The sequence below is a fragment of the Harpia harpyja genome, chromosome 3 (genome assembly GCF_026419915.1).
Source record: "Harpia harpyja isolate bHarHar1 chromosome 3, bHarHar1 primary haplotype, whole genome shotgun sequence".
Classification (NCBI taxonomy): domain Eukaryota; kingdom Metazoa; phylum Chordata; class Aves; order Accipitriformes; family Accipitridae; genus Harpia; species Harpia harpyja.
In genome coordinates, this window is record NC_068942.1 from 79903085 (window position 1) to 79930493 (window position 27409).

Here is a 27409-nt window from a genome sequence, read left to right on the forward strand (position 1 = left end):
CCCTACAAAACCAGAGAGAAAATTCAGGGCATGGTAAATTTGGTAGGAGCAGAGCATCCTTCTAAGCACTGGGGAAGGGAGGTGGGTGTGAGGGGGAGCACGGGGGGATGATTTCCTGCAGTCTAGGTACAAGCTGGGCATGGAGCTGGGCTGCTGTCCTGCTCTCCACTACCCCTTCCCCGGCCTCCCACCACAGCAAGGACGGGGCTCAGACCCTCAGACTCTCCCCAAAACAGCCCCAAATGAGGCCATTCCTGCTGCGGGCTACGGGCTGGACCACAGCAGGCCAGATCCTGTGCTGGGCGCACTGGAGGTGGCACTGGGGAGAGCCTGTACTTGCTTGCCAGGGATGGGAGAAGAAGGAAAGCAGGGGGAGAAGGGATGGACACTGAAGCTAGAGCTTTTAGGTGCCTCTGAATTTCTGAGCGATGGTGATTTTGAGCAAGGAGCAATGTTCCACCCTGAACGAGCCTGATCACGGGGGATCGGAGCTGGCTCGTCCTGTGGGAACAGAAAGCTGTGGCTCGGGAGGGGCTGAAACCCTGAGAGGCTTCGCTTTCCCTCGCCAACAGGCACCAAAGCTCCTGCCAAACCCCACGCCCCGGCGAGGAGACCCCCTAAACCCACTGGGAACGGGATCCAGCTGCAACCAGGATGGGAACCCACCTCCCCAGAGGCTGGCACGCACAGAGCATCATCTCCAAAGGCTTGAAACAAATCCAAAATTTTATTTCCAACGAGTACACAGACCACGTGGGATGGGGATGCGCTACATTACAACGCCGACCTCCCCGCGCTGGCTTTCGGTTACAATCGCCCCCTCCCCAAAAGCCTGGCAGCGGTTGGTTGGCACCGGAGGGACGGACTTGCCCCCACCGCCAGCAACCTTGGCAGAAAAAAAAGAAAAGTCCTTTTCCAGTACTCCAGATATTTTTCTTTAAAAGCCTGGGGGTAGAGTTGAATGTCATTTGATACCACGCTGGAAATACAGCATCAGGATGGAGAGATGACTGGTATTTTTGTTGCGGGGGGGGGGAACGATCTTGGCAGGCAATCTCTACTTGGCTAACAAAGGCGTATCTGTGTAAATATAAATACTGGGGTGAAATACCTGGCAGCACACCAATGTCAACACCACTACCAACATAAAATAAAGACCAGCAATGTAAAACACCTTCAATGAGCAGTTTAGGCTAATTCAAAATTCCCCCCCTCCCCACTCTTCATGCAGCTTTATTTCTTCATTTATTTATTAAGAATTCGAGTTGTAAAATACGCAAGTCATTAAAAAAATTATTACAAACCACTTCATGACAGCATTTGAGAAGGGTTGGGGTGTGAGCCCTGGGTCAGACCGGCTGCGCTTCACTCTCTGTGACAGTACATCAGCGTTAAAAAGAAAAGACAAACCCGGGATGGGGTATTTACACGTCTGCCTTGTAACACCAAGAGTGAAACCAGCTGCAGAGCAAACGACTTCATCCGTCCTTCATCCTAAAGCTATGATGTGAGCTGTAGTAAAAAGATCGAAACAGGGAGGTTGGAGGGGGGGGCGAAAGCCACTGCAGGAGCGCTGGGACCTTCTAGGCTACTCATGTCGTATAAACGTTCCCAGATGCCAAAAGTTTTGAGTCCAGTGTAAGAACAACAGGTCTTCTCTGTAGAAGACTAGAAAAAGAGTATGAAAAGGTAGAAAAACCAAAATGCACTTGGTACGGGCTAGAAAGGTACCTAAAGACTATTGCCCTCTTGAATCCACAGGGATTTTTAAGCTGATACCTGATTCAGAACTACAGTTTAGGGGGGATCACTGTAGACCCCCAAAACCCCTATGTGACACCCACCTAATTTTGTACACAGATCCCCACGTTATGATTCCCAAAGTTTCCCAGGAGCGTAGATGAGCGGGGAAAGCCGGGAGGTGTTTGGCAGCGGAAAGGAGAGACAAGCCACGTCCGCAAAAGTATTAACCCGAGGCGGAGCCAAAAAAAGGTGGCGCGTGTGCCCCAAAACGCTGACGGCGGATGAACCGGACCTGGGAATAATTCCCCAGCCTGACGCGGAGCTCAGGCTGCGTGTAAACAAGGTATCAGGCACCTCCGTGAAGGGGTGGCCCCACGGCTCCCCAAGCTGCTCCCCTGCCCCTACCCATCGCGGCGGGGCCGCAGCGGGAACGGGAGAGCCGGTGGGTGCGGGAAGGGGCAGAAGCATCCCACCACGGAGCAGCATCCCACCGCAGGGCAGCATCCCGTGGTGGGGCAGCATCCCGGCCCAGCCCCAAGGGGAGGAGATGCTGCCAGGAAACCGAAAGAGCAGGACACGGACCAAGCGAGGAGGGCAGAGGCACAGAGGTGTAGAAGAGGAAAGACCCGGAAAGAAGTGGTCGACTTTGATTTTCAGATTTCTAGCTACCCCACGACGCCCGGGGCAGGGGCCACCCCGAGCCCCCGTGCTCAGGGGCTGGCACCTACCCAACACAGGAGGTATTTCAGGCACGTCTAAGGCATCGCAGGAGTTGTCTTTGCTTTCAGAATCGCCTCAGTTTCCTCCCTACAGCTTCTCCCACCAGCACGTGGTGTCAAATGATAGAAAAAAAAAAAGTCTGGAGCGGATGAACAGAGATAAGCTCTCATGCACTACCACTGAATGTCGTCACAGGAGTATGAAGCACCAACCACGACACATGATTCACTTTTACTTGCAGAGCCGAAGCTAACCATATACAAACTGTTAGAAAGTGGGGTTTGCTAGAAACACGGAGCTGCCGGCGCCCTCGCTAACCCACCACGGGGCCGCTCAACCCCTGTGCTACGCTACCGCCAGAACCTAAAAAGCACAAGACCGAACATTGAGTAACATCATAGTTATCTAACCTGTCGCTATATATCTGACAACTTAAATAAAAAATAATATTTTGGAAAGAAACCAACAATATCATTCCAAGAAGGTTATACACATCCTTAGCAGTTACTTTGCTCAGCACAGCTCTGGTGCTTTAAATATGGAACAATCAAACAATTTTGTGAGCAGAAAAGTGACACAAATTTATTCTTTACATATTTTTTTTTTTCTTTCTAGGCAACTCTACAGACTTCAGATCTTTTGCCTCGCAATGCAGATCATCTTATTCCCCCAAAGGTGGCCAGGTTCTTTAAACATGCACATCTCTGTAGCTTCCAGGCCGTGTATTTTACTTATTTTTGTTTAAATTCTGTGGACTAGCAGGTCGTCCCCGTTCCTAAAAACTCTACATCAGTGTTCAGGGTGGCCTGAGTGCTGGTCAGGCTCCTTGAGGGTTTACAGGATCACGCAGAAGAACTTCTTCTCTCTAAAGGGGTTTTCTGAGGCCGGGACAGGGGTCAATAGGGGGTCCTCCTTGGCGTGGGCTTCGCAGTACGCCATCAGGTCTGCTGCCGCTTTTGACACCTGGAATAGAAGGAGCCCCATGTTAGGGACAGGCTACGCTGGGGACATCCCACCCCGAGAGATCCCAACGGTGGGGCTGGGCTCGCGGCATCCCCAGCCCAGGGTATGCAATATCATACCCTGGCCAAAGACCAGACCAGTGAATCGACAGCATGTCCCCGGTGGGGCTGGTTTTTCACCTCTGGGCTCTAAGCTCACCTGTCGGTGTGTGCTCCCGTGAGCATCCTTCACATCCTTCACATCCTTCACCCATTTGCATCCTTCACCCGACTCGATCGTAGCGAGGACCGACTTTAGCCAGCACTACCGCATCCCTGCCGGATCTGCCCCCCATCCCTCAGCAGGGATGTCTACAGCTGCTATAGCAAGGTTTGCTGCCCGCAGCCACCGACTTGGCTATTTATCCAGGACACGGTGGCAGCTCCCGAGCTGCCGGAGCTCGCCCCAGCCCTCAGAGGTGAGGTTTTGCTTGCAAGCACCCAGACGTGCCTACAGCCGGCAGCCAGCCCCGGAGCACCTCTCTCCCCGGGACCGGCTGTCATCCAGAACCACCTTGGTGGAGAAGGCAAATCCTATGGGATCTCAAGCTTAAAGCCGATGAGCTTTGGCATGCCCAGAAGCAGCAATTCTACCGGGGTGGAGCAGAAGCGGTCAGAGCAGAGGAAACGCCTCCCAGAAAAGATTGGGCTTTCCGTAGGAAAGAGGCTTCAGGACAATGTTGCTTTCAGAGTTTCCCCGCTAACCTCAAGGCTGAGCACCAACCACTGCCCAAAGGACAGTTTTAACAGCAACTGCGACAAACAGCATGGGTTTAACTTGTTCCCAGGAGGGTGAGATGCCTCGGGGAGAGTCACTCCTTCCCACCCCCCCGGCAGGGCTCCAGGCGATGCTTCCAGCCGCCTTCCACGGGCGAGCATCTCCCGCTGCCTTCAGCCACAGCCACCGGGATCACTTAGACAAGCATCCTCCATAAATACCGCCTGCCACCGCGCCCCAGCTCCCACAACGTGTTTTTGGCAGCTGCCCAGCAGCAGACCCCACCTCGCAGCATCCCTCTGAGCCGACAGCCAACTCCCGAGCCACGCTACCTTTATCCTGTCGATGTTGGCCTCCATCTTCAGCTGCTCCACCAGCTTGCGGGCTTGCGCTATGCTAGCAGTGTTGTTGCTAGCCATGGGCAGGCCAGGAGAAATCTCCGGATGGGCTGCGGGCACAAATACACGTGGATGAATTCTTGAGAGCTGCTCCCAGCCCTGAAATCCCCAAAACGATAGGCTAGGGTTGCATCTGTGGAGCTGTTAGAGCTGAGCCGTGTGAATGAGGGCGTGAGGACGGGAGATGCAGACCTGGGCATTTCAGACAGCGTTTAATTCTGTGTTTATACAAGAGCAGTGAGCCGCCAGCCTTTGTGGGTATGCGGGTAGTCACACGCTGCCAGTGGTACCCTCCTGTGTCCTCCGCATCGTCCCCAGAGCGGGGGATGCCCTGTGAGCCATGCTTAGGGGACACGGGGACCTTCTAGATCACAGCCTGCAGCAGCAGGACCCCGGCTGAGCTGTATTTTGGGTTTTGCTGGTATCAGAAAGGCTGTGGTGGCAACAAAGCAAAAGGAAACCGGAGAACGGGCTCCCCCCGAGCAGCCCCGTACTGCCCGGAGCTGCTGTGCCAGGCTCGTTCCCCTGGCCCGAGCCAGGCACATCACCCAGCCCCGCGCCGGTGCCCAGCGAGCGTCCGGTGTCCCTTGGCGTCCCTTGCTTTGTCCCTGCTGCCAACTCGAACATTGAGATGCTAAACAGGATGCTGGAGTTTCCTGTTTCTCGAGATTTCTACCCCAGGCAGGCGGGGGACGCTCATTAAGTCCACGCTGTCTCGATCACGGATGTTTTTCCGTCACCTTATAACAGCAGCGAGCTCTGGCAGGGGCGGCCAGAAACCCAGCGTTCAGCTCCTCCGGCAACCGACGTTTTTACAAGCAGCGAGTATTTTACAGCAGAGGCACAAGCCGTGCTGTGCTGGCCCCTGCCTGGCTGGGGCTGCCCGCGAGATCGAGAATGGGGGGATTTTGGGGATGTCCTGCAATACCAGGGTGCAGCGAGCCCCCCGCCAACCCCTCGGGCGATGGGACAAGGATGGCACAGCCCTAAAATTTGTGGATTGTGGCATTTTAGGGAGGGCACCGAAAAGCTGTGGGCACATTTAGCTCAAGCCCGTCTCGGGGGATATAAGGGTGTTTGGACAGAGGCTTATCCTGGGACTACAGAAAAAAAGCAACCTGGCACTAAGTAAGGTGCTCATGCCTGGAGGTGACCGGAGAGCCAGTTGTGCCAGGGCCAGCCGGGATTTTGGGATGAGACCCCTCCCCAGCCACCCCCTGCCCATTGGGGAGCGCGAGGAAGAGTTCTTTTTTACCAGAAGCAGGTCTCTCCGGTGATTTGTGCCTCTAGGGGAAGATCTGCTCCTCTTGGCCGTTCGCTACCTTTAAATAAAGAGAATATTAAAAAAAAAAAAGGAGCCAGGTTAGGTTGCTGTGATGCCAGTCAACGCAACGAGAACATTATTTATGGCACCAGGAAACTCAGAGCCCTCGCAGACGCCGAGTCCCGTACCCTGCCGGGGAGGCAGAAAGGCTGTGGGTTTCCTTCCGTATCCCCCCCCCGCTCCCTCCCGTGCCCTCCAAGCACAGCCCCCAGCAACAATATTTGTTTGCGTTCAGCGAGGTTTTCTGTACAGGAAGAGGTTTCAAGTCAGCAGGCAACTATCTGAGGGCTGTCGGCAGCCGGGCTTTTAGCTGTTCCCCAGCTTGCGGCGAGCCCCACGGCACATCCGAACACGCAGGGCGAGAGGGGATGCAATTTAACCGTCTGGTGCACAGAGCACGTGGCGGGGCGGAAAGAGCATCCCCCGGGGAAGGCTGCCAAAATCCTCCCTCCCTTCGCCGCAGCCCAGCTCCCACCGAGCATCCCCGACAGCCCGAGCTCCTGCCTGGGTCTGCCCTCATGGGGCAAAGCTCTGCACCATCGCTTGAGGTTTAGCTCAAGCATTTGTCCTGTTTCCGCGCTGGTTTTTCTCAGCTCTTCCCCAGTTTCTTTGCTGGAGAAGCATTTGAGCAGCAGGCTACCAGGGTGAGTCTCTCCTGCTTTTGCTTTCAGTTCTCCCTGCAAAGCCACAAAGTGGATGGCGGTGGCGGTGCCACCACGTTTCTGATGTGGCAACCGGTGCTGGGCTCGTGGGAAAGCCGGTGGCCATATAGGTTCACCGAGGTGAACATCAACCAAGACGCCGTTGCGTGGTTTGGATGCCGCAGAGACTTTTCTAAAGCAGTAAATGTTCTTCTCGGTGATGTTGTGCCATTTCATACAGAGGACCGTGGTCTGTTGCTGCTCCGGCAGCATGGAGTCACTTAGGGAGTGAAGTTTAATGTCATGGAAGGAGGCATGGCAGCAGGGAGGACTGCTAAGTGCTTCTGTACGGCTGCTACAGCCCTGATCTTTTAAAAAAATATATGCATCCAACCCTCATGCAAGGAAATCCTCCCGTGCTCTTACTACACCTAACCCTAGAAGCGCTATGGTGGAAAAGAGCCCCAAAAAGAAGGCCAGAGAAGACCGAGACCCTGCTGGGACAAGAGGAGGGGACATCTGTGTGAGCATCCCGCCGTGCACCGGGCTGCTGGGACGATGCCGGGGACCCGGGGGCAGCTCAGCCGGCTCGCAGGACCGTGGCATGGCCAGGAGCCGGCCACGCACCCCGGCCACGCTCGGCCCCTCTGCAGATGCTTCATGTAGGAACTTGAACCAGTTTGGGGCCAGCGATCGTTTTACAGCGTTTCCATGCTTCGAGCAACTGGGCGTGCTTCCTTCAACACGAATAACAAAAAAAATAGCAGGTGACACTTCGAAGCGAGCTTGTGAGTATCTCCCACTGAAAAACAAGCCCTGCGACAGCCCAGGCACCACTCGGGCAGCAGCAAAGCTGTTCAAACAGGGCAGCCACAAAAGCAGCTTTTTTTTATCCCAATGTGAGAACACCCCACCGTACCCCAGGAGGTCGTGAAGCCACCAGGAGTAAACCCAAAGCCTCCATGCCTTTTCGTTTGGATTTGATTTAAGCCAAGCCAAGCTGCTAAGCATCCTCTTCTCCTCCCCAGTGCCTCTTTACTACTGATTGCAATCAGCCAAACCACCCTGGCAGGTGCTGCTGCCCCACAGCAATACATGTATTTCGGACTAGACATAAGGAAGACATTTTACATGTATTTCAGACTAGACATAAGGAAGACATTTTTTACGCTGAGGGTGGAGAAACACTGGCGCAGGTTGCCCAGAGAGGTGGCAGATGCCCCATCCCTGGAAACATTCAAGGTCAGGTTGGACGGGGCTCTGAGCAACCTGGTCTAGTTGAAGATGTCCCTGCTCATGGCAGGGGGGTTGGACGAGATGGCCTTTAGAGGTCCCTTCCAACCCAAACTATTCTGTGATTCTATGATTTATTTCTCTTCCCCAAGACCCAACGAGGTGTGGGGTTCCCGGCCGCTGGACCCCAGGCTGAACTAGAAAATACTTGTTAGTGTGTAGATGCCAAGAGCACCAGACTTCAGACAAATTAACACCACGCCGGAAAGTATATAAATCCTCAGATTGGAGGAAAAATGCCAATATATTTGAGAATGGCTGTTAGAAGGAAATTTTCTTTCCAGGCAGCTTAATTCCTAGCAGTGTCATCCCCCTGTGGGCAGGCACTGGGACGGGAGCTTTCAGAGCCGGGGCTGGAGACCCGGTGGATGCAGCGAGCCCGCCTGACCCCGTTTGGGGAATCCAGGTATTCCCAGCACGGCGGGGTCATGGCAGCCTTTGGATACAGCGGGTTTGTACGGGGATCGATGGGGCTGAGCGAGCGCAGAAGGAGCCATCAGGCAGGAGGGACACGTGCCGGCATTCGCCGCCTTATTCCGATTTACCTATAGGTCCCCTCCGGCTGGCAGAGCTCAGCTTCTGACCCTAGCCATCAAAATCCCAACCATAAAGCTAAAAATCACCACGTTTCCCAATATTTCCCAATCCCCCCGTTGTCATGGGGCTGTTCTCACACCCGATGCTGTTGTGCTAAAGTTTTCCTGCAAAGAAAGGGGTTTAATGGCACTCACAGGGGAATACGGATGGCGTCTTATTTCACCCACTTAATGGCTCGTGTGCCTGGATAATAGGATTCCTGCCTTGGAGCCCACAGGTTAATGAGTACGGATGCTATTTTATTTTCTTGCTAATGATGTTTAGCATGTACAGTACATAGATATCGTCTCTTTTGGGCTCTGCACTGTAATTACAACTCAGGATCTCGCCAGGTTGTTTTGATACTTGTCTGTTGTACAGAGGTGTCACGGGTTATCTACTGCAGGTGGCAAGAGGTTGATTTCGTTTAAAAGGGTGCAAAAGCGCTTGCAATAAATGTCTGGACTCAGAAATTTTGCTGCTGATTTTTGCTAGCTGGTACCTATGCTCCAAGAAAACACCTAATTTATTGTTGTCTCTGTGTTTAATGATGAGCGATTGATAAACAAATGATATTTTCTTCTTTCACCAGTGGCACCCAGCCAAAACAGGCACGAAAACCTGGGATTTAGTTGGGCAACCGGTGAGGGATGCCCCTGACGTCGGGGCTCTGATCCAGCATTTATGGCTGTGTCCGCTCTTGGTCTGCTTGCTCTGGCTTTGCCGAAACCTTCAGCTTTTACCCGTGACGTGGAGCAACAAAACCCAGCCTGTGAGCTGCCCACCGTCACTGTTTCAGCGTGTGCACAGCGAGCTGCTGCCCAACGGGATGAGATTGGGGTTTAATTTGTTCTGCGTTAAAAGCCACTATTGCTTCGGGCTGAGGGACAACCAGCCCTCCTCCATCCCAGCCAATTAATCACATCTACCTTGCTTTCTGGATGCATTTTTCCCTCCCAGCACATTTATGGATCCTGCACCCCCTTTAAATATTCTTCTGATCCAGGGGAGAGCATTGGTGGTCCCTGAGCGAGGTGGCATGGAGGCACTGACCCCCATCCCTCCTGCCAGCACACAGCCCAGCCACTGGAGACTCGTTTAAGTCGGCAGTAAATTAATTTGCCAAGTTGCCTGCTGCTCCCCATCCAGCTCCAGCCTGGTGACTTGCCGGGACTGCCTCCTGGCACAGCCTGGCACGAACCGCTTTGCCACGACATCGACCGAGGCAAAATGCCATGTACAACCCAAAAAAGCCACTGTGAAAGGAGCATTGCTTGATGCCGGAGCAATCGAGCCCTCCTGCTAAACTGCCATCCTAATCCTTCCTCCCTAACTGGGTTCCTATGGGGCTTTGGCATCCCATAGCTGCCAGCCCTGCTTGCAAGAGTAATTAGCCTTCGTTTGCCAGCTCCTCGTTAGCACGAGCTGCCGCCTGCTTTGCACAGAGCTGTGCTGAAAAGCTGCAGAGTAAGTGCTTGGGCATCCCCGGCCTCGACACGCCTTGCGCCAGCTCCATCACCAGCCCCAAACCCACAAAATCTGAGCCCAACCTCCCCCCTAGCTTTTTCCCCCCGCCTTTTGCTTAGGGTTGTATCTCAAGTTGCATGTGGGTGGAGACTGGAATTCTCCTAAATGTTTAAAAAAAATGGCATTTTAAGGGTGATTATTTACTCCAATTACCTTAAATAGGCAGCTATCATTACAGAAAGGGTATCTCAAAGCATGTTTTGCACTGGGTTGGGTCCATCACGGTTCAAAGGCAGCACTAACCCTGGCTGGGACACCAGCATCCTTGGAAAGCATTTTCTTACATTCTTGAAGGTGCAAACAGGCATCCAGTGAGATTTTACAGGTGTCACGAGACACCTCCTGCATCTCGAGGGGTCTGCAGGCTTTGCCCACCCAACTGTGGTCCTCTGTGGTTTTAAACCTGTGGATCACACCCTCTCCTGTCGCCCAATTTTCCAGACTTTTTTCACCTGCCAGTAGGTTTTTCTCCGCTTTGCAGAAAACCATTCTCCCCACACCTCCCAGCTGAACCGAAAGGAAAAGCAGCAGCTCTGCGGGAAAGAAACCGAAAGCGCTGACATCTGCCAGGGCAAAACCTTGCTGTTCCTCCACCATAAAGACCGAAAGCAGCTCCCCAGAGCGCTGCATGGCATCACCCACCACCGAGAACGGTTCCTTTTCAGAGTGAAAGCAGGAGCCTCCCTGCTTCTTGGTTTCAATTAAAAAGTCATGCTTTCCATCACTGATGCACCAGTATTTTCCCCCCAGTTAGCAGCAAAGTGGGAGAACCCCACTGGGGCAGCCAGGATTTTGGGGAGCACAGGGCTCGGGCTTGTTCCTGCCAGGCAGGCATCACCCAGGGGGTTTTTTTGGTCCAGAAAAGGTGCCAGGCTGGGTATAGTAACAGAGGGATTTGTTCCAGCTCTCATTCGTGCTGGGATTGCTCCTGCCCCCCGCACATCCCAGCAGCTGAGGCCAGCCCAACTCACTGCATCCCAGAGGCACAGCCAGGTGCAGGGCCAACGCAGTCCCCTCCGAGGCAGGCGGGCTCTCCTGAAAACTGCCTTTTCCTCCCCAAAAACCAGGTGTGACGCAGCACCCAGAACAGATAACCGAGCGTACGGCCGTGCCGTCGCCCCCCCGCAGCCGGCATTGCCCATCACCGATCGGCTGGAGCATGGGAATCCCTCGCGCGGGGCTGGCTGGCTTTTGAAGCCATCCTGTTGCTTTTGCTAAAAACCATCGCTAAAAATAGGCTGCTCGGCTGAAAAATAATTACTAAATATATACAGAAAAATGTAAAAATATTACAGACAAAAAGAAAATAGCACGTTGCCAGGGGGTGGGAGCTGGTGTAGTCGCGTTGATCTCAACAGCAGTTGCAGACCTGGCTGGGAAAGGAGCCTTAATACGCCCAAATTACATGTGTTTCATTATTCCCTTAAGCAAAGAAAATGTTATGAGCTAAATTTGTGCCCGTGGGCTCCCGTCACACCACTTCGCTGGGGCAAAGGACCTTAATCCTCAGCGGTGGTTACAGCCACGGCTCCCAGCCCCCGTCCACGGGGATTTTATTCCCTTTTCCAAGGTCCATTTTTTACGCCTGACGTCCAATATGGTTTTAAATCACCGAAAAGCAGCTCACAGGACAGAGACATGCTGGCAAATAAATAAATCAATTAAAAGGCGCCCGAGTGGAAAATGAGCCTGTTTCCATGGAAACGGCTTCATTATCACACCAGCGTCCGATCCCTTCTGCCAAACAGGGGCGAGGTGGGATGGGTGCCCGTTTCAGCCCCGATGCCGGTGTTTCGGCCCCGACGCCGGCGGGTTTCAGTGCCTGGCCTTCCACTGCTTCTGCAGCAGTCAGGGAGGGTGCCAAATCTGTTGCCTATCTTAGCCTTGCGCAGCCCTATTCAGCCATATTTCACCCCAAAAGCAGCACTGGGGTCAGACCCAGCCCGCCGCTGGCTCCGCCAGCCCTGGGTCCCCTGACGAATCTCGCTATCAAGGCAATGCAAAGCACACAGAGTGAGCGGGAGCTGCAGCAAAGATTTTTCCTCTTTCCTAATTTTGCTGGGGCGTTAAATAAAGAGCTCAGCTCTGGAGCTGGCTTTGCAGAGAGCCCGGCTCGAGACGTTCCCTCCATCCACCTTGTGTTGCCGGATCCGACCGCGACTGCTTCCCAGACCTCATTAATATCCACAGTCCATAGCACGCTTTTCCACAAAGTTTGCAAGCCGTAAAGGTTTTAGCAACGTCCATTTATTTGGAGAGGGGAGTGTGTCCCAGTGCAGCCCGCCTGGGCTGAGGCTCCAGGAGAACCCTCCTTCCCAAGAAGCACGTACAAACCCGGAGAGGAGCAAGGAGGCAGCTGCGATGGAACCAGGCGGTTCCAGCCCCGCGGGGACATTTCGGGTCTCGCAGGGCTGTCCCTTTTGCCTGGAGAAATCACCACGCTGTGGGCGTCACACAAAAGTGAGAATCTCAGCTTTTTATTTTCTCACAGGCATCCTAACGGCTCAAAACGAAGGCAAACAGAAACCGACCTCGACTTCCTTTTCTTTTTTTAGTTTGGGTTTTTTTGCTTTTTTTAAGAGATTATTCGGGTGAAGGACCAGCCACCAGACAGCACAGCCTGGGACATCTGCTCTGGTCCCTCCGGCCACCATTCATAGAAAATGGTGGCTCTCTCCGGCAGGGTACCGCGGGGAGGGAGCATCGACCCATCCTCCTCCCGCTCCGGGGTCGGCACAAGGCTCCGGCACCGCGGGAACGCCGCCGGGGTTGCCGATCCCTGTGCTGAAGGTCAGAAGTTTAACAGCAGCATCGTTTCCCTGGCTGATGAAGCTGGAGATTTCCAGCGAGCCAAAAAACCATGTGACACCCCTACGCTGCCCCAGCGCTTTCAGGGACGTATCCAAGAAAATGAAAAGCCGCCATTTGGGGGAAAACACTGGGGAAAAGCGTTTGTTTTTAATGCACAAGGGACAAATCCAGCCGTCTGTGCAGGTCAGGCACTGGGAGGATGGGTGCCCTGGGAGCTTGGCCAAATACTGGGGAATTAGGATGCCCAAATACTGGGGAATAAGGATGCCCAAATATGTGGTCCAGCGGTCCAAGGAAGCGAAGCTGCAGCCGAGCATCGCCTCCTTCCCATGGCCTGAGTTTTCATCCAGACTAAAAATACCCATCATTTTGCCAACTCACTTCTGACCCCCGGTCGGCCCCTCGTCGTGGTCTCCGCACCCACGCACGCTCGTGGTGACGCTTCCCGGGGACAAGCTGGGGCGATGCCTGCCAGGGAGGCAGCCGGGCTCCTCGCTATCTGCTTAAGCTGTGGCATAGAAAGAAAAAAGGCCTCGGCTGTCACGTTTCGGTGTGACACACCAGAAGGGACCGATAAGGGCACGCATCCTGTCACGCCATCCCCAGCATCACCTTTCGGGCTCTCCTGCCGCAGCGGGTTTAAGCACACGCTCCGCTTCTGCAGTCCCCACCGGGGCTGAGCAAGGCCACCGCTGCACTTCACCGAAAATGAAAATGATTTAAGGGTTGGGGTTTTTTTGGTTGTTGGGGTTTTTTCTTTTTTTTAGTTTAACGAAACGTTAAAACACACCCAGAGGCCAACGGGTGACTGAAGGCTCGCTGCAGTGCACGTGAGCGGAGGAGCAAGAACTCAATGAGCCTCTGCCCTGCAAATCCTCTTGCAGCAAAACCCTCGCAGTACAGGACACGGCTGTCTCCTGTGCGAGTTACAGTTAGCCTTCATCCTACCCAGATTTAAAAAAAACACTAATGCTCTCAGTTGCTTGCATTTTATTTTTATGAAACTTGCCTGAGAGGAGAACACGCAACTTCAGAAATTCCCTAAAACCACCGGCACTCCCCGGAAAACCACGGTTTCTCAGAAATGCCCCATCAGCTGCCTCCTGCAAAGTGGTACCCGTGCTGCCTAGGGCATCCCCGACCTCCCCGTTGGGCTGGAAGGTGGAGACATCTCCACAATCTTCAAAGGTCCCCTGGCCTCACCAAAGCACACAGATGGCCCAGTAAATATGGAAAAGAGAAGATATCCCCTCCCCACGTGCCTGCAGTCCCCACAGCAGAACTCTCACCTTCCTTTTCCCCCCCACTGACGTGCAGGGCTCCCCGGTGATCCCACGTCCTCCCATGAGTCAGACACATGGATTTCTCTCCGTCAGGTCCACAAAAACCTTGGAAAAGTGGCCGCTAAGTCTTGGGACATCACAAGTCCGCAGGTTTCTCCCACGCTGGAGGGTCTTTGCCCTGCATGGGTGTCAGCCCAGGCTGGAGGCCAGTGGCACTATCTGCAGCCCTGGCCAATGCACCTTTTAACGTTGGTTAAAATACTACGCAGACATCCTTGAAAATACTTGAGTATATTATTTTTGCACTTCTACCGAGCAACAGCCAAGGAAAGACTAGTTCCTCTTCTATAATGTGCTGCACCCACGCTATATACCACAGCAAACCCTTTCTTTAGGGTTATTCTCAGCCCGGCAAAACACTTATCAAGGGCATGACTGTTCCCAGGCTGGAGTGACCCTGATATAACCATATCACGGGCAGCTGGTGATAACCCAGCACTGCCAACACCCACACACCAATGGAGCAGCAACTATACAGTAAAAGAACGAATGAATCGACCAAATAAAAAATTCCTGTTGAAACCCCGATCGTCTCTTGACTACCAAAATCCACCCCATGAAACCTGTTTCCTACCGATGAAGTGGCAACAGGCTGGGTAGTCCCTTACTTCATGGGGCAGAAGTTTCTGCCGTCAAGGAGACTCCCGGACTAAGAAACAGGCACCACCTCGCAGCTGGCCAGGAAAGAGCAGAAACCCTCAAAAAAATCTCTTTTTTTCCCATGGAGAGACCTCTAAAAAACCACAATCACCCTTTAATTAGAAGCATCATCACACCTATGACTTCTCAATTCCTTCACTTCTTGATTCCTTCCCAAAAACAACTCAAATTGATTCTGAAATAAATTTTTTTGTACAGACCTTGCTCAGAAATCCCAGTTCCCCGCCCCTTGTCCCGGGAAAAAGAGAGATGGTTAAAGCTGCCGAGGAAGCAATGAGCTCCTGTACCAGGAAAAGGAGTTCAACATCTGTTCATACAGCTCTGAACTCCTGACCCTTAATTAAGGGAAGCAGCCAAGAGCTATTATTTCACGTTAATTAACTGATCCATTCTTGGGTTTCAGTTTTTAACATCCTGCTCTTAAGTATTTGCCAGGGTCAAGATAAAGACCTTTAGGGGAAGGTACGAAATGAGGTTTGAAAGCGAAGGGAAGAAGAAGGGAGCGCTGCAAGGCAGAGGCATTTCACCCAGCATCGCATTTGCAAAAAGATTTGGGTATTTGGCTGCGTCAACACCGCTCCCGAAGGGAGAAACCCGCCCTGAGCCTCACACAAAGTCACCCTGAATTCAAGGTCACCGTGACTTACCAACCACCCGTCAGGGGTACAGCCACCCTGAAGGAATCAGGGCAGGCCACTGAGTTGCCCTGATTTGGCTAAAATGTCGCATTTTTAGGGGGCAACCTCCTTGTGACACCAGGAGATCGGAAGGAGCGTGTGGATTTTGCAATAGCTCCTGCCATGGTGCCAGGCTGCTGGGCTCATCCTTCTGCAAAGCATTTTTCAGCCCAGCTGAAATAAAACCAAAACCATTCCTTTAGCTTACAACGCAAGAGCCTCGCCTTTTCGCCCAAATAACTTCTGCAGCACGTGAAGCCCTCAGCTGCAGAAATCATTGCAATGAGAAATCATTCTCTGATGATTTCACCCAAACCAAACCTTTATTAGAATTTTATTTTAAGTAACACTCACACAAAGCCTAATAACCCTTTCCAGCCGCTGGGAATCACCCAACAAGTTACATCAGCAAAGAAACAACCCCGTTAACCATCCCATTAGTTTAAGCCCTCCCAGGAATTACCTTAGACTTCTTTAATTAGGTATCCACTGTACAAAAGAATTAATTAATTAGTGATAAGCACCTGAACCACATTACTCATAAGGCTCTATTTCAAGCTTCAAATACAGCAAACAGGTCACAGCCTATCTGTTATAGTAGAGCAAAGCCCCAGTGCTGCTGCCTGGTATTTTTCTTCCCATCCCTGCCATCAAAGCAAGAAGGCTGAAAGCTTTTTTTTTCTCCTTCTTTATCTCTTTTTCAGGTTTTTCACAGCATCCAGAGCTGGTGCCTTTAGAGCCAATACTCAAATAGCAGATGCACCACGTGGAGGTGGGAGAGCTTTGTAATTACTTTCTGAGATTTGGTGTGCTTTAGGCATGGGTTGCGGGGTAAAATCCTGTATCTTGCAGCTACGGGTACCTTGCAAAGGTTTCACTACAATGCTGTTGTACCACGGCATCACTAAGATAGCTGTTAAATGAGTAAAGCATTTGCTGATGGCCAGATCCCAAGCTGCAGGTGGAGGATCACCACTGAATGTGGGTGATTTTAGCAGGTTTCTAGGGAGAAAAAAAAAGAAAATAAAAAAAGAGAAAAAAAAAATTCCCCATGCTATTCTGTATTTTCACAACCAATAACTTTGAAAAGTAATTTATTGTGGCTTGTGCTGACCCTGACATTTCACAGCCTGCAATTTCCCCGCTGGCAAACTTGAGGCTACCAGGGTTTTTTTCTCCGAGCTGACAGTCCGCAGCAGGGCTGCAGGCAGGGCTGCAGGCAGGGCTGCAGGCAGGGTTGCAGAGCCCTGATGGTGCTGCAAACCAGGTTAGCTGGGGCCGGCTGGGGAGAAGTAGGTTGCTCCTCTATCCCTGGTCGGTGAGCTGACCCATATTATCTCAATTAAATTTAACTTCTGCAGCCCACTGCTGCCTCTTTTTTTTCCTGTAACCTAATGCATCTAGGTCTAAAGTAGGACCCGGTTACGGAGACAGCGAGTACATCTGGGTCCTTCCCGATGTGACGAGGAGAGGAAGGCACAGCTGTGGCGGCAGAATTGGGACAGGGACGTGGAGGGGGATCGAGAGGCGGCAGCACCGCGGCCGTGGGCTCGGGAGGTTCCCCCCACTCAGCCCTGACCCACCTGCATTTCTCCTGACCGCCACGCTCCTGCAAAACAGCAAAATTGGCTTTTCTCTCCCAAGCTGTGCCCTCGGAGCCTTTCCCACGCTTTTCCCCTCGCTTGGCGAGCCTGTCTCCATCCTTACCCCCCTCTCCGGTGTGCTCATCGCTTACTAACCTCTGCATACAACATCTTGGTTTTCCCGTGGAACCCAAAATCCCTGAACCAGCCCGTTTTCCCCTTAAAACGCAGGCAAAGCATCCCTGCCACTCTTCCTGCTGAGTCAACGGCCCTGCTTTTACCACCACGCGTTATTCTGGCTATATTGTGACATGACACATGCTCAGCAGACACTGATATTACGCAGACAGGAGGAGAAAGCCATCCCAGAGCTGCTAGCCTGGGCGGTGTTTTTACACTTGCAATATCAAGCATTGCAAAAAAAAAGGAAAAAAAAAAAAGGAAAAAAATTTAAAGCCAAAGAAACCGTGCAAAGCCCAGATTAAGCAGCACAAAACGACATTGCCCATGCCAGCTCGCCCTCCCCTCCCATGCATCGATACCTCCTGTGCCAGAGATCAATCCATCCCGGCCATGCCGTGGGCCCCACGTGCTTCATTTATCCCACCCCATGCCCGTTCCCGGAGCTTTAATCCTTCTGCCAAACGAGCCGGAGCCACTGCGTTTGGGCCCCGCTGCTCTGCGAGCTGCTTTCCTAAGGGCAAGCGCCTTTCCCTGCCTACCTGGCTGCTGGAAAACCTCAGCACGGAGCTGTGAGGTTGCTTTTCATATTTTTCCCAGCGTGAGCTATGAAAATCAATGAAGGCAGCTGGTCTTTGGGGGGCTGGGTTTCGGTTCCAGGTAGGATGGAGGAGCAGCATCGATTCACAGCCAGCCTAACTTTTACATCATTTAATGGCAACACTTACACAGGGCTTAGATTTAGGCTTAAAAAAAAAAAAAAATCGGTGCCTCCCTTATTTGCTGCTTATACCTCTCCATAAGCCTGGGTTGCTGCATTAAAATAATCTTTTGATTCCCCCCCGGCATGGTGCAGAGGGAGGAGGCAGCGTCCCCCCCGCTGGTGTTAGCTGGGGAGTGAGGGAAACACCGGACACGAATACAAACCCCCTAAGCCAGGATGTGAGGCTGAGCAGCAATTATATTAAATCAGCTGATAAATAATGCAACGTATTTTGATGGTACCAGCCCTGCAAGCACCGCACAAACACCATCGCCTCTCCACGATATTAAAAATACAAGGGATGAAGCGCAATCAGGTCGGTGTGACTTGAATAATTGAACCTAAAGCCCTTCTGAAAGGCTGTCCTTGGGGCACACCTCTGGCCCCACGGCAGAGCTACCAGACCATTGCCTCTTCGCAAGGTCCTACACAAACCGACGGACTCCGCCGGACCCGGTCAACGTTCAACGCTTTCCCATCCAAGGTGAGAGACCTCTGTTTGGGCACTTTCCAGCATGAGCAGAGCTGCTCCAGCAGCAGACACAGTCCTGAAGACTAATTAGAAGAGGTCCAAATAGGTTTACAGGTTGTGGATGGCTGATGACCCCCGCTAAGGACCCCAAACCACTGCAGACCCAAGGAGGGGGTAGGAAATCCCCGAGAAGGCACGTAGAGACGTGGAGAAGACCCAACCTCATGGAGAAGACCTGGCCACGTTTCTGCATGACGCCCTGGGGGTACCTGGACCCACATGGACTCATACGATGTCTGTGGGGACAGCACTGATCTGCCCATGGTGTTGACCCTCCTCTGAGCAGGACGTGAGACCAGAAACCTCCAGAGGCCCCCTCCAACCTAAATGAATCATTGACCATGCTGGTTCATTACCAAAATCCCTGTTTGCTCACTAGAAAGCCCCTGAGGGATCCAGAAAACAACAGGAAAATGAAGGGAGGTGGCACAAATCCTTGGGCAGCTCTCCCCATGGCCACCAGCTCTCAGGACTAACACATCCCAGCTTGGCAAAAGCCAAAACTGCAGCCGTTGACTTCTTCCATAACACATCTTCACAGCACAGGCAATCAACGGCCTGAACTCGATCTGCAAAACCAGCCAGCCCACTCCTTTATCCCCACTCAGGCTGTCAGGGAGAGGTAACTGTCTCCCCACGCTCTTCATCCAGCTCCTGCCAAAATGGGTCAAAGTCAAGAGCCGATACAAGCAGAAGGAGCCCTTGGAGCCAACACAACCACATCGCAAGCAACGTAAAACTGCATGACGTGCCAACGGAGCATCCCCCAGAGCAAGCAAGGAATCCAAAACCCAACCGTGAGGACAAAACCCAACCTCCTTGTATGTGGGGGGGCCACGGTGAGGAAGCCTCCACCACGCAAACGCGATGGTCAGATGTTTTCTGCACACCCGTTGGGACCCCGGGAAGGAGAACACGTCCCGCAAAGGATCTGCTGTCCTCAGCAGCTCAGGGTTGACGAGAGCCTTGCTGGGGCGGTGGAGGGGAAGCAACAACCCGAGACACCTCCCATGAGCGGCTGTGGTCGGAGCAGCAAACAGCACAGCTCCGCTCAAGAGAAACTTTATGGAGATCACGAGAGGCCTGGTTTTGCAGATAAGAAGGAAGAAAAGGAAATGTCACAAGGTTTACAACCAAGCAGCTGAAGATTGAGTCTGTTCACCTCCAGGGTGACTAATGAGCTTTGTGCAGCTGCTGGTGTGTTCAGGCCACACTTCAGGGCTCCCCAAGGCTGCCGAGAGGAAAAACCCCCAATAAACCCCCTCCTAACAGGTACCAGCACTAGGGCTGCCCGTGCCCCCATACGGCCTTAGAAAAATGGGCACTGAGAATTTCTCCTGGTGCTTTGGTCCTCAGGAGACTCAGACCAAGGTCTTGGTGTCCCTCCGTCTGAGATGACCCTTTCAAGAGGCGAAAGGCAGCGAGGATCTGGCAGGAGGGTTTGGGAGCAGCGACGCAGCGAGGAGCTGGTGCCCCTGGGGTCCATGAGTGCAAAGGATCTCCAAGGACATTTAGCCTTCCCCCAAAGCCATAAACCTCAAAAAGCTGGATGCGGCCCGTACATAAGGACCCGCTAACACCGTATTGACCCGAGAAGATGTCTGCAGACGCTGGGGACACACTAATCCCCATCAGAATGGTGTCTGCAGATTTGAAACCAAAAGAAGCAGCGGGGGAAAAGGTGGTCTCCTCAACTCATCCCCCATACATCTCCTGTCCCTCAGTGTCCCCTGCGTGCGTGGCCCAGGGCTTTCTGCAGGGCACAGCCCCAACCCCATGGATGCTTCTTTAATCTCCCACACCCCCAACACCCACCCCTTCCTCCCAAGGTCTGCTTGAGGAGGAACACATCGAAATGGAGAATAAATTCTTGCAAGGTGATTTCTGCCTCGGAACGGCTCACGTGTCGCCTTCTTCCTGCTGATGGCAGCGGGGAGAGCAAGCTGGAGCCCTGGCCCCCCACCCTGACTTGGTTGGCAATCACCGTCCCGCTCTTCTCAACCCCCATGGGTGATGGATAACTCCCCGCGGTGGGTTTGAGGCAATCCGGCCCAGCCCCGCAGCGAGGTTAAGGCCACGGCAGCCGTGCTGCAGCTCTTCGGTTTGGGTTCAGCCCTTTGGAAAACCCAAACCTACCCAGTGCTGTTGAGGAAGGAGAGGGACAAGCCCAGAGCCCAAAGCTCATCTCGTGGGTGCTCCTTACCCCAGCCCTACCCCAAACCAGGCATCATAGCTGTAAACATAACGAAGCCCTAACGATGACGCCTGCTGCATGCAGAGACACGCTGGCACCAGCCTGGCATCCCCCGGTGACAGTGGGATTGCAAAGACACATTTCTGGCACCCCTGTCGCGTTCCAGATCCATTCCCTGACTCCCAACGCCTTCTTTATCCTCCTTCCCTCCCTTCACTGCACCTACTCCAAACCAAAACCAAAAACACCGGGACCAAAAAGGAATGAAATCAATACCAAGCATCTTACATCTGCTGGCGGCTGGTGCTTTCTTACCCAAAATGGCCCAAAAAGCACAACTCCTCCAAACCCATGGTTAGCACAATGTGCTCAGTCTACAGGAATTCATAGCTACGGGGAGGGTTTTAAGACAACCGAAGCCTGAAGCATCCCTTCGGCATCTCCCTTAAGGGGATCACCCCTCAGGTTCGTGACTCTCGGATGCCTGGCAGTGCTCCCCGCACTGTCCCGGGGAGATGCTGCAACAGGTTAAATGCTCCTGCACTTCATCCAGCTTCAGCTCCCAGTCTCTCCTTGGGGACATGGCTCAGATCGGAGCAGGCAAGAGAGAAAACACGGCTTCTCCGCATCCCTGCAGATGCTGGCGGGTGCACAGGGACGCCCTGCCTGTCCCCAGGTCCCCAGCCTGGGGGAGCCGTAAGCAATCCAGTCCCACCATGACCGCTGCTTTTCCCTGGCTGCAAGGACTCAACGCCACGTTTGCTTATTGGCAAATAACCCAAGAAAAAATTTTCTTAGAAGAGAATCAGCAAACCTGGGTGTCAGCATTAGCACAAATCCTGCTCTTGCAAAAGCCCGGGACTGGAGCAACGCTGGCGTTCGCCGTGACTTGGCTTAAAACCCAAACCACTGGTGAACCACGCCACGGCGGTTTCAGAACCCCAAGGAGGTGCAGGGCTGGAACAGCCCTCTCGGCAAACATGCCAGGGATGCTGCGGGGACCGATCCGGCTACAAAATCTGTCTCCAGCTGCGCCGTTGCCGGAGGAGCACAGGTTTCCTAACACAGCAGGGCTGACGCAGAGAGGCACGACAGCGCTGGAACGACCCGACTATAATTAATGCACAAACCCACCCGAACCCTGTCACTATTTTTGCCAGCCAGGGGAGCACCGGGGCGGCTGAGTTGCTCCCGCACGAGCAGGCGGAGGAAAGGGGTTTCTTGGTGCCGACTTGCTCTGGGCATCTTCCATAATTAGGTCTGTGCCTCTGCGCAGAGGTGCCGGTGGTGGCACGGGGCACCGACATCCCCGCGGTCCCTGGCTGCAGCTGGGGGCAATGTCCGCAGGGATGGGGAACAGGCAGTTTTGCCTGTAGGGATGGGCAACGGGCAGCTCTGCCCGCAGGGATGGGGAACAGACAGCTCGGGCCATGGCAGACAGCAGCCAGGCTTTGGGGCTGGGGTTTAGCCGCCCCGGTCGGGAGGATGCTGGAGGAGGAGGGATGCTGAGCAGCACGGCACAGGGGTAAAACCAGCAACACAGTGGAGTTTGCAGTGGGAATATCCCATGCTATGCCGGGGATTTTTCCCCTTTGGTGGGATCTCATGCGATCCAGGAAGGAGCACTGATGCTCGGGATCCCTGATGAGCTCCAAGGCTCGGGCAAGGCTGCTCCTTCCCACCCGAGTTGCTCCCTCTTACAAACCCAGCCGCCCAGCCAAGACCTTCCCGGCCAGGAGAGCCGCTCGTAGGGAGCATCACGGGAGGGACAGAGCCAACTTTCCCTCCCAAAGCCCTCAGGAAAACAAGCGAAAGCAGGACAATAAACCTGTTAAGCCAAGACACCGACTCAGCTAAAGGACCTTATCTGCCGTGGCAGCCCCTCTGCCCTGCACCGGCTCCCGGGGTGCCCTGCCACGGCGGGTACAGCACTTTGGGGTTCACAGCAGCACCCCTGAGAATAACCAACCTGCAGCTCAGCTGGCTTTTGGATACTAGACAAAAGCATCACCCACCACTGGAGACGTCCCCGCGATGTCGGTACCCGCCGACCACAATCCAGCAACGCCTGGACCTTCCCTTGGATAAACTAATTAGCCTGAGTTACAACGATGACAACAGACAACAGGGGAAGAAAACTGCTGTGTGAAAAGCAAGGGAAGGACGAGATAAGGTGAAAACTAATTGTGTGTGGTAGGATAAGCAGGTCCTGCTGCAGCTGCTGCCCCGGAATTGTCGAGGGTTTCTCAACTGCATGCGAATAGCAAGGTGGCGATTTTTTAAGGTTTGGTACGATGCCATTTCAGGGATTTTTTTTTTTTTTTCCACTGAGCGTGTGAAAAACTGGGTTTGGTGTTTGAAGTCCATCATACCTCCATGAAATGCAGGAGATGTATGATTTTAGACTTCAGGCTCAGCGCGGCTGCATCCTCGCACATCCTCGCCCAGCCCAGGGGCTGCCTGCATCCAGCTCCCGCTGCCTCCCAGTCCGCGAAGCGCTGGTGATTCGCTTACACGGCTCTGATCGAAGACATCATTAATTAATCACTGGCCTGACCCAAAGCCCAGGCTCAACAGACACCATCCCAGTGACTTCGGATGGGGTTTGGAGCAAGCCCTACTTCTTCGCGGAGCCAAATCCGTGTCCTCCCAGCAGCTGGAGCCCATCCTTCTCCCCAGCTCAGACCTGCCTCTAAACGGGGCGAGTGCCAAACGGCTCGTGCCAAGCGTGTGCGGAAAGCCGGGAAAGACAGCCTGCGTTCCCCCGCAGCCATCACGCGCTCCCCCATGAGCAGCAGAAGCAGGAGCCCCCCCTTTTTTGCTTCTCCCCATGAGTTTGGGGGGGGCAAGGCTGCTCCTGCGCTTGAAAGGGACCACTTTTGGGGGTGTTTGCACCATGCATGTTGCATGCAGAAGAAAAAAATAGGGTGAGGAAGAGCTGAAGCCCCACTGGAAGTGAGCAGGCGATAAAACTGTAAGGCCAAGCACAAAAATCCCCTTGCCAATGAACCACGCTGCACCCCACGCCCTGCCCCGCAGCGTGGGGTAGCATCTCTCTCTGCCTTTCATCCCATCCCTCCTCCCAACAGCTGCTGCGACCCCACGAAGCAGCTGAGCAAGAAACCAGAGAGGGAGAAACAGTGAGAAAAGAGTCTGAAAAGCAAGAAAAATTGAAAACCCACCCTAATCCCTTTGCTCGTTCCTCCCGCTTCTGCGCCGGTTGTGAACACACACGGCCGTATCCCGCTCCAGGTGCAGGAATGAAACGCTTGGAGAAGTCGCGCTGAGAACTGATGCAACTCGTGCCGAAAACGGTGCTTTTCCCAGGGCGAACCCCTTATTCCCAACCCAAAACGGGGCAACGAGCCAGCAGGACGGAGCAGGCGGTGCAGCCTCGTGGTACCCGGTGGCAGCACATGTGTCACGAGCGTGCCGGCCTCAAGCATCCCGGCACCAACGTACGGGATGGAGAGGCACGGCCGCCGCCGGGCAGCGTTTTTTGGGAACACGGGGGGTCCACGGGGCTCCGGCACTGGCTCGCCAGCCCTAATTACTATGGTAACAGCCTGCGCCGGCGCCTGGCTGTCCTCCTTCGGTGACTCACTGGGTTTCAAAAGGCGAAGTGGTGTCTCGGCCGCCGCTGTTCGGAGGCCAAAGCACTGAAAGCCCAGCGGACACATCGGCATCTGTGAGGCCACCGGGTGGGAAGGCATTGCCCACCCTTGCAAAGTTTGCCTTTTTATCGCATTTTCCACTCGCAGACACCCCGGCACGGGGTGGCAAAGCAGCAGGCTTGCTTGGGGATTAAAAAAAAAAAAAAAAAAAAAAAAAAATAATAATAATAATAGAGCTTTGTCACTGGTTCGCAGCCATCTACCCATGGGAATCCCATAGGGCATCCTGCTGCAATTGCCTGCTCCTGATCTCGATAACCCCCGTGCTGCGAGTGGGCCAAAATTTCCCCGGTGGAAAACGATAACCCCCGTGCCACGAGGCAGCCCCATGCCAGGCCCTGATGCACGCCGTTTTTCATCCCCCCCCAGGGCCAGCCATGCCACGGTACGGCCACTCATCCGAACCTGCACGCAAAATGTGCCCCCACCAGCTCACGACTGCAAAGACCCCGGAGAAAATACAGTGGGCATCCTTAATGCCAGTACATGTTCTACTGGGAGCAAAGCTGGCAGCTCCCGGGGAATTTGGGAGAGAGGATGGGCACGTGCAGGCACTGCGCTAGTGGTGGGGGGACCCACAGGTCCCCCCAAGCTGGGGATGCCCCATTTCGGAGGTGAGGCTGCCTCCAGTCATCATCCAAGCGATGCTGAGACCGCCAAACTCGTGTCACAGGTGAGCGGCCAGCAGCACGTGGTGCCAGCGGCAGCAAGCGGCGGCCCCTGCTTCCTCTCGCAAGCAAATGCAAGGCTGAAAAAGCCAAAAAAAAAAAAAAAAGGCACTAAAACTGGTGCCAAGGGAGCAGCATGGCCGATGCCCGGCCTTGCGGGGCCAAGATGGGAGCTGGGGTGGGGCTGAGCCACGTGCCCCCAAACCCCACGGCACGGGATGAGAAAAGCCCCGTTATAACCCCGGGAGCCCCTCGAAACATCCTCCTGGAGAAAGGCTTCGCCCCAGGGCTTTCCTGGCAATAATTAATTGAGTCATATTTCAATCCAGCCAACGGCCATATGGTTGAAAAGAGGATTAAAATCGCATGCTCCAGCTGCATTCAGGGAAATCCAGTTATAAGGAAAAATCCTCCGTGCCTGGCCCCAGCCTGCTGCCAGGGTACGTGCCCCGGCCCCTTTCCCTCTCGTGGCTGGGGAGCACGGGCTCGCTGGCGGGGCGATGGTTATTTGGTAATTCGGGGGCCCAGAGGGAAAAAGGGAAATAAATAACATACCAGACCTGCAGCGATCCCCTGCCCTGCAGGCAGCAGGTACAGCAGTGGCAGATAATGTGTGCTCTGAGTCACTAACCTTTGGGGTAGCACGCTTTAAGTTCGTTAGTAAAGGGTGGGGGATCAAGATTTTCCTTAAATATAAATCCATTTTCCACCGGCGAGACAAGAAAGCAAAAGTTTTTTGCTGGATTCCCCTCTTGCTGGGGCAGGCGAACCCTGGACCGGGTTCTGCCGAGCACATCTTCCCGGCTGACCGGGTATTTTCCCAGGTTTACTTTTCCCAAAGCGCTCGCCCCACAAACCACTGCTGGGAAAAATAAGGATTTCAATGGAAATGATGGGGAGAGGGCCACTGCTGCGGGGATGGCGGGGTGGGGCGTGGGGTGCCCCTCCACCTGTATGGCCATCGCCCCCAAATCCCCCCCAAATCAGGCTGGGGGGGCAGATCCATCCTAACTGAGGTCCCTGCAGGGATTTGGGGTTGGGAAATTCTCCCCCTTCCTTCCCAGGGAGAAAAAAAAACCAACAAAACCCCAAGAAATAGAGAAAGAAAGAACACTACGTCTCATTCATCCACGGAAAAAGCCTTTCCTGTGATGGCAAATCCGTCGATTAACCGAGGATCAAACCCTCTAAATTAAATCTTTGTTGGGGAGACTGAACTCTTTGTACGAGGTACCTTTCCCCCCACTCCCAGCCCCAGCGGGATGGGGGGGGGACCCCCACGCCCCCCCCCGACACCCCCCCCAGCGCAGGTGCCATCGCCACCCGAGACTGTGGGGTCCCCGTGGGGTGGCCAGCGTGGGGTGGGGGGGGGTGATTGATACGCGGGGGGGGGGGGGGGGATTTTCTGCTGATTTCAGCTTGCGGCTGAGCGGTTTGGGCGGGGGGGGGGGGCACTGGCAGCAGGCGGCCGAGCCTGGGGACCGCCCTGTCCAGCCCCAGTCCGCCCCAGTCCTTCCAGTCTCAGCCCTCCCAGTGCCCCCCAAGTCCCGGTTCCCCCCCCCCATCCTTGTAGCCGGCGGTACCTGGAGGCGGGCGGTGCTGTCGCGGGTCCCCCGCGGAGCGGGCGGCGGCGGGACGGACGGACGGAGGGATGGAGGGATGGATGGAGGGAGGGATGGAGGGAGGGATGGAGGGAGGGATGGAGGGAGGGATGCAGGAGGAGGGTGGTCAGCAGCAGCCCCGAGCGGCGAGTCCCCACCCAGCTTTGTCTGCGCTCATCCCTCTGCCTACAGGAAGAGGCTCGGCCCCGACTTCCTCCTCCTCCTCCTCCTCCTCCTCCTCCTCCTGCTGCTCTCCTCTCCTCTTCCCTCCTCTCCTCTCCGACCCCCCGGGTTTGGCAGGTTTTGCCTCCCGCCCCGCCTCGGTCCCTCTCCCTGTCTCTGCCCGTGTCCCTGCCCCTTTCTGCCCCGGTCCCTTCCACGGTCCCTTGTCCCTGTCATTCCCCCCCCCCCGCCCCGCCGACCCTGCGCCCCACACATGCTACACACCAACCCCGCAACCCCCACACCCACCCACTGTACCCCCAATCCTGCACCCATCACGTACCCTGCACCCCACAACCCCCCCCTGCACCCATCGCATACCCTGCACCCACACTCCTTCCACCCACACCCCCTCTGCGCCTCATAACACACCCCGCACCCCACAACCCCCCTGCACCCATCTCATACCCTGCACCCCACACACCCATCCCTGCACCCACAGCCCCCCAGCACCCATCCCTGTCCTCTCCCCCCCCCCCCCCAGCTCCCAGCCCCATGCCTGGATCCCTTCTTCTGTCCCCCGAGCCCCCCAAACCCTCTTAGCACTCGCACCTCCGCCC

The 27409-nt window shown here is 54.4% G+C and overlaps 1 protein-coding gene across 2 annotated transcripts; it reads right to left on the reverse strand.

Annotated features, from left to right (window-relative positions):
- Positions 1–708: 708 nt before the first annotated feature.
- GNG2 (G protein subunit gamma 2) lies at positions 709–26838 on the reverse strand. Of its 2 annotated transcripts, none has more exons than XM_052783625.1 (4): positions 26610–26838; positions 5836–5902; positions 4515–4630; positions 709–3426 (listed from the first exon to the last, which is right to left on the reverse strand). In XM_052783625.1, the coding sequence occupies exons 3-4, from the start codon at positions 4599–4601 to the stop codon at positions 3298–3300; spliced, it is 216 nt and encodes a 71-aa protein (XP_052639585.1). In that variant the 5' UTR covers positions 4602–4630; positions 5836–5902; positions 26610–26838; the 3' UTR covers positions 709–3297. The 2 variants fall into 2 exon arrangements, with proteins under 2 accessions (XP_052639585.1, XP_052639586.1); XM_052783626.1 differs by lacking the exon at positions 26610–26838 and adding an exon at positions 23867–23991.
- Between the last annotated feature and the right edge of the window lie 571 nt (positions 26839–27409).

What these genes read in the sequence shown, in the direction of transcription:
- GNG2 (XM_052783625.1), bottom strand. Translation starts at nt 4,601, where the DNA reads ATGGCTAGCAACAACACTGCTAGCATAGCGCAAGCCCGCAAGCTGGTG. An exon ending in CCAACATCGACAGGATAAAG is followed by an intron (nt 3,427 to 4,514) that starts GTAGCGTGGCTC and finishes CTTCTATTCCAG; the next exon opens with GTGTCAAAAGCGGCAGCAGA.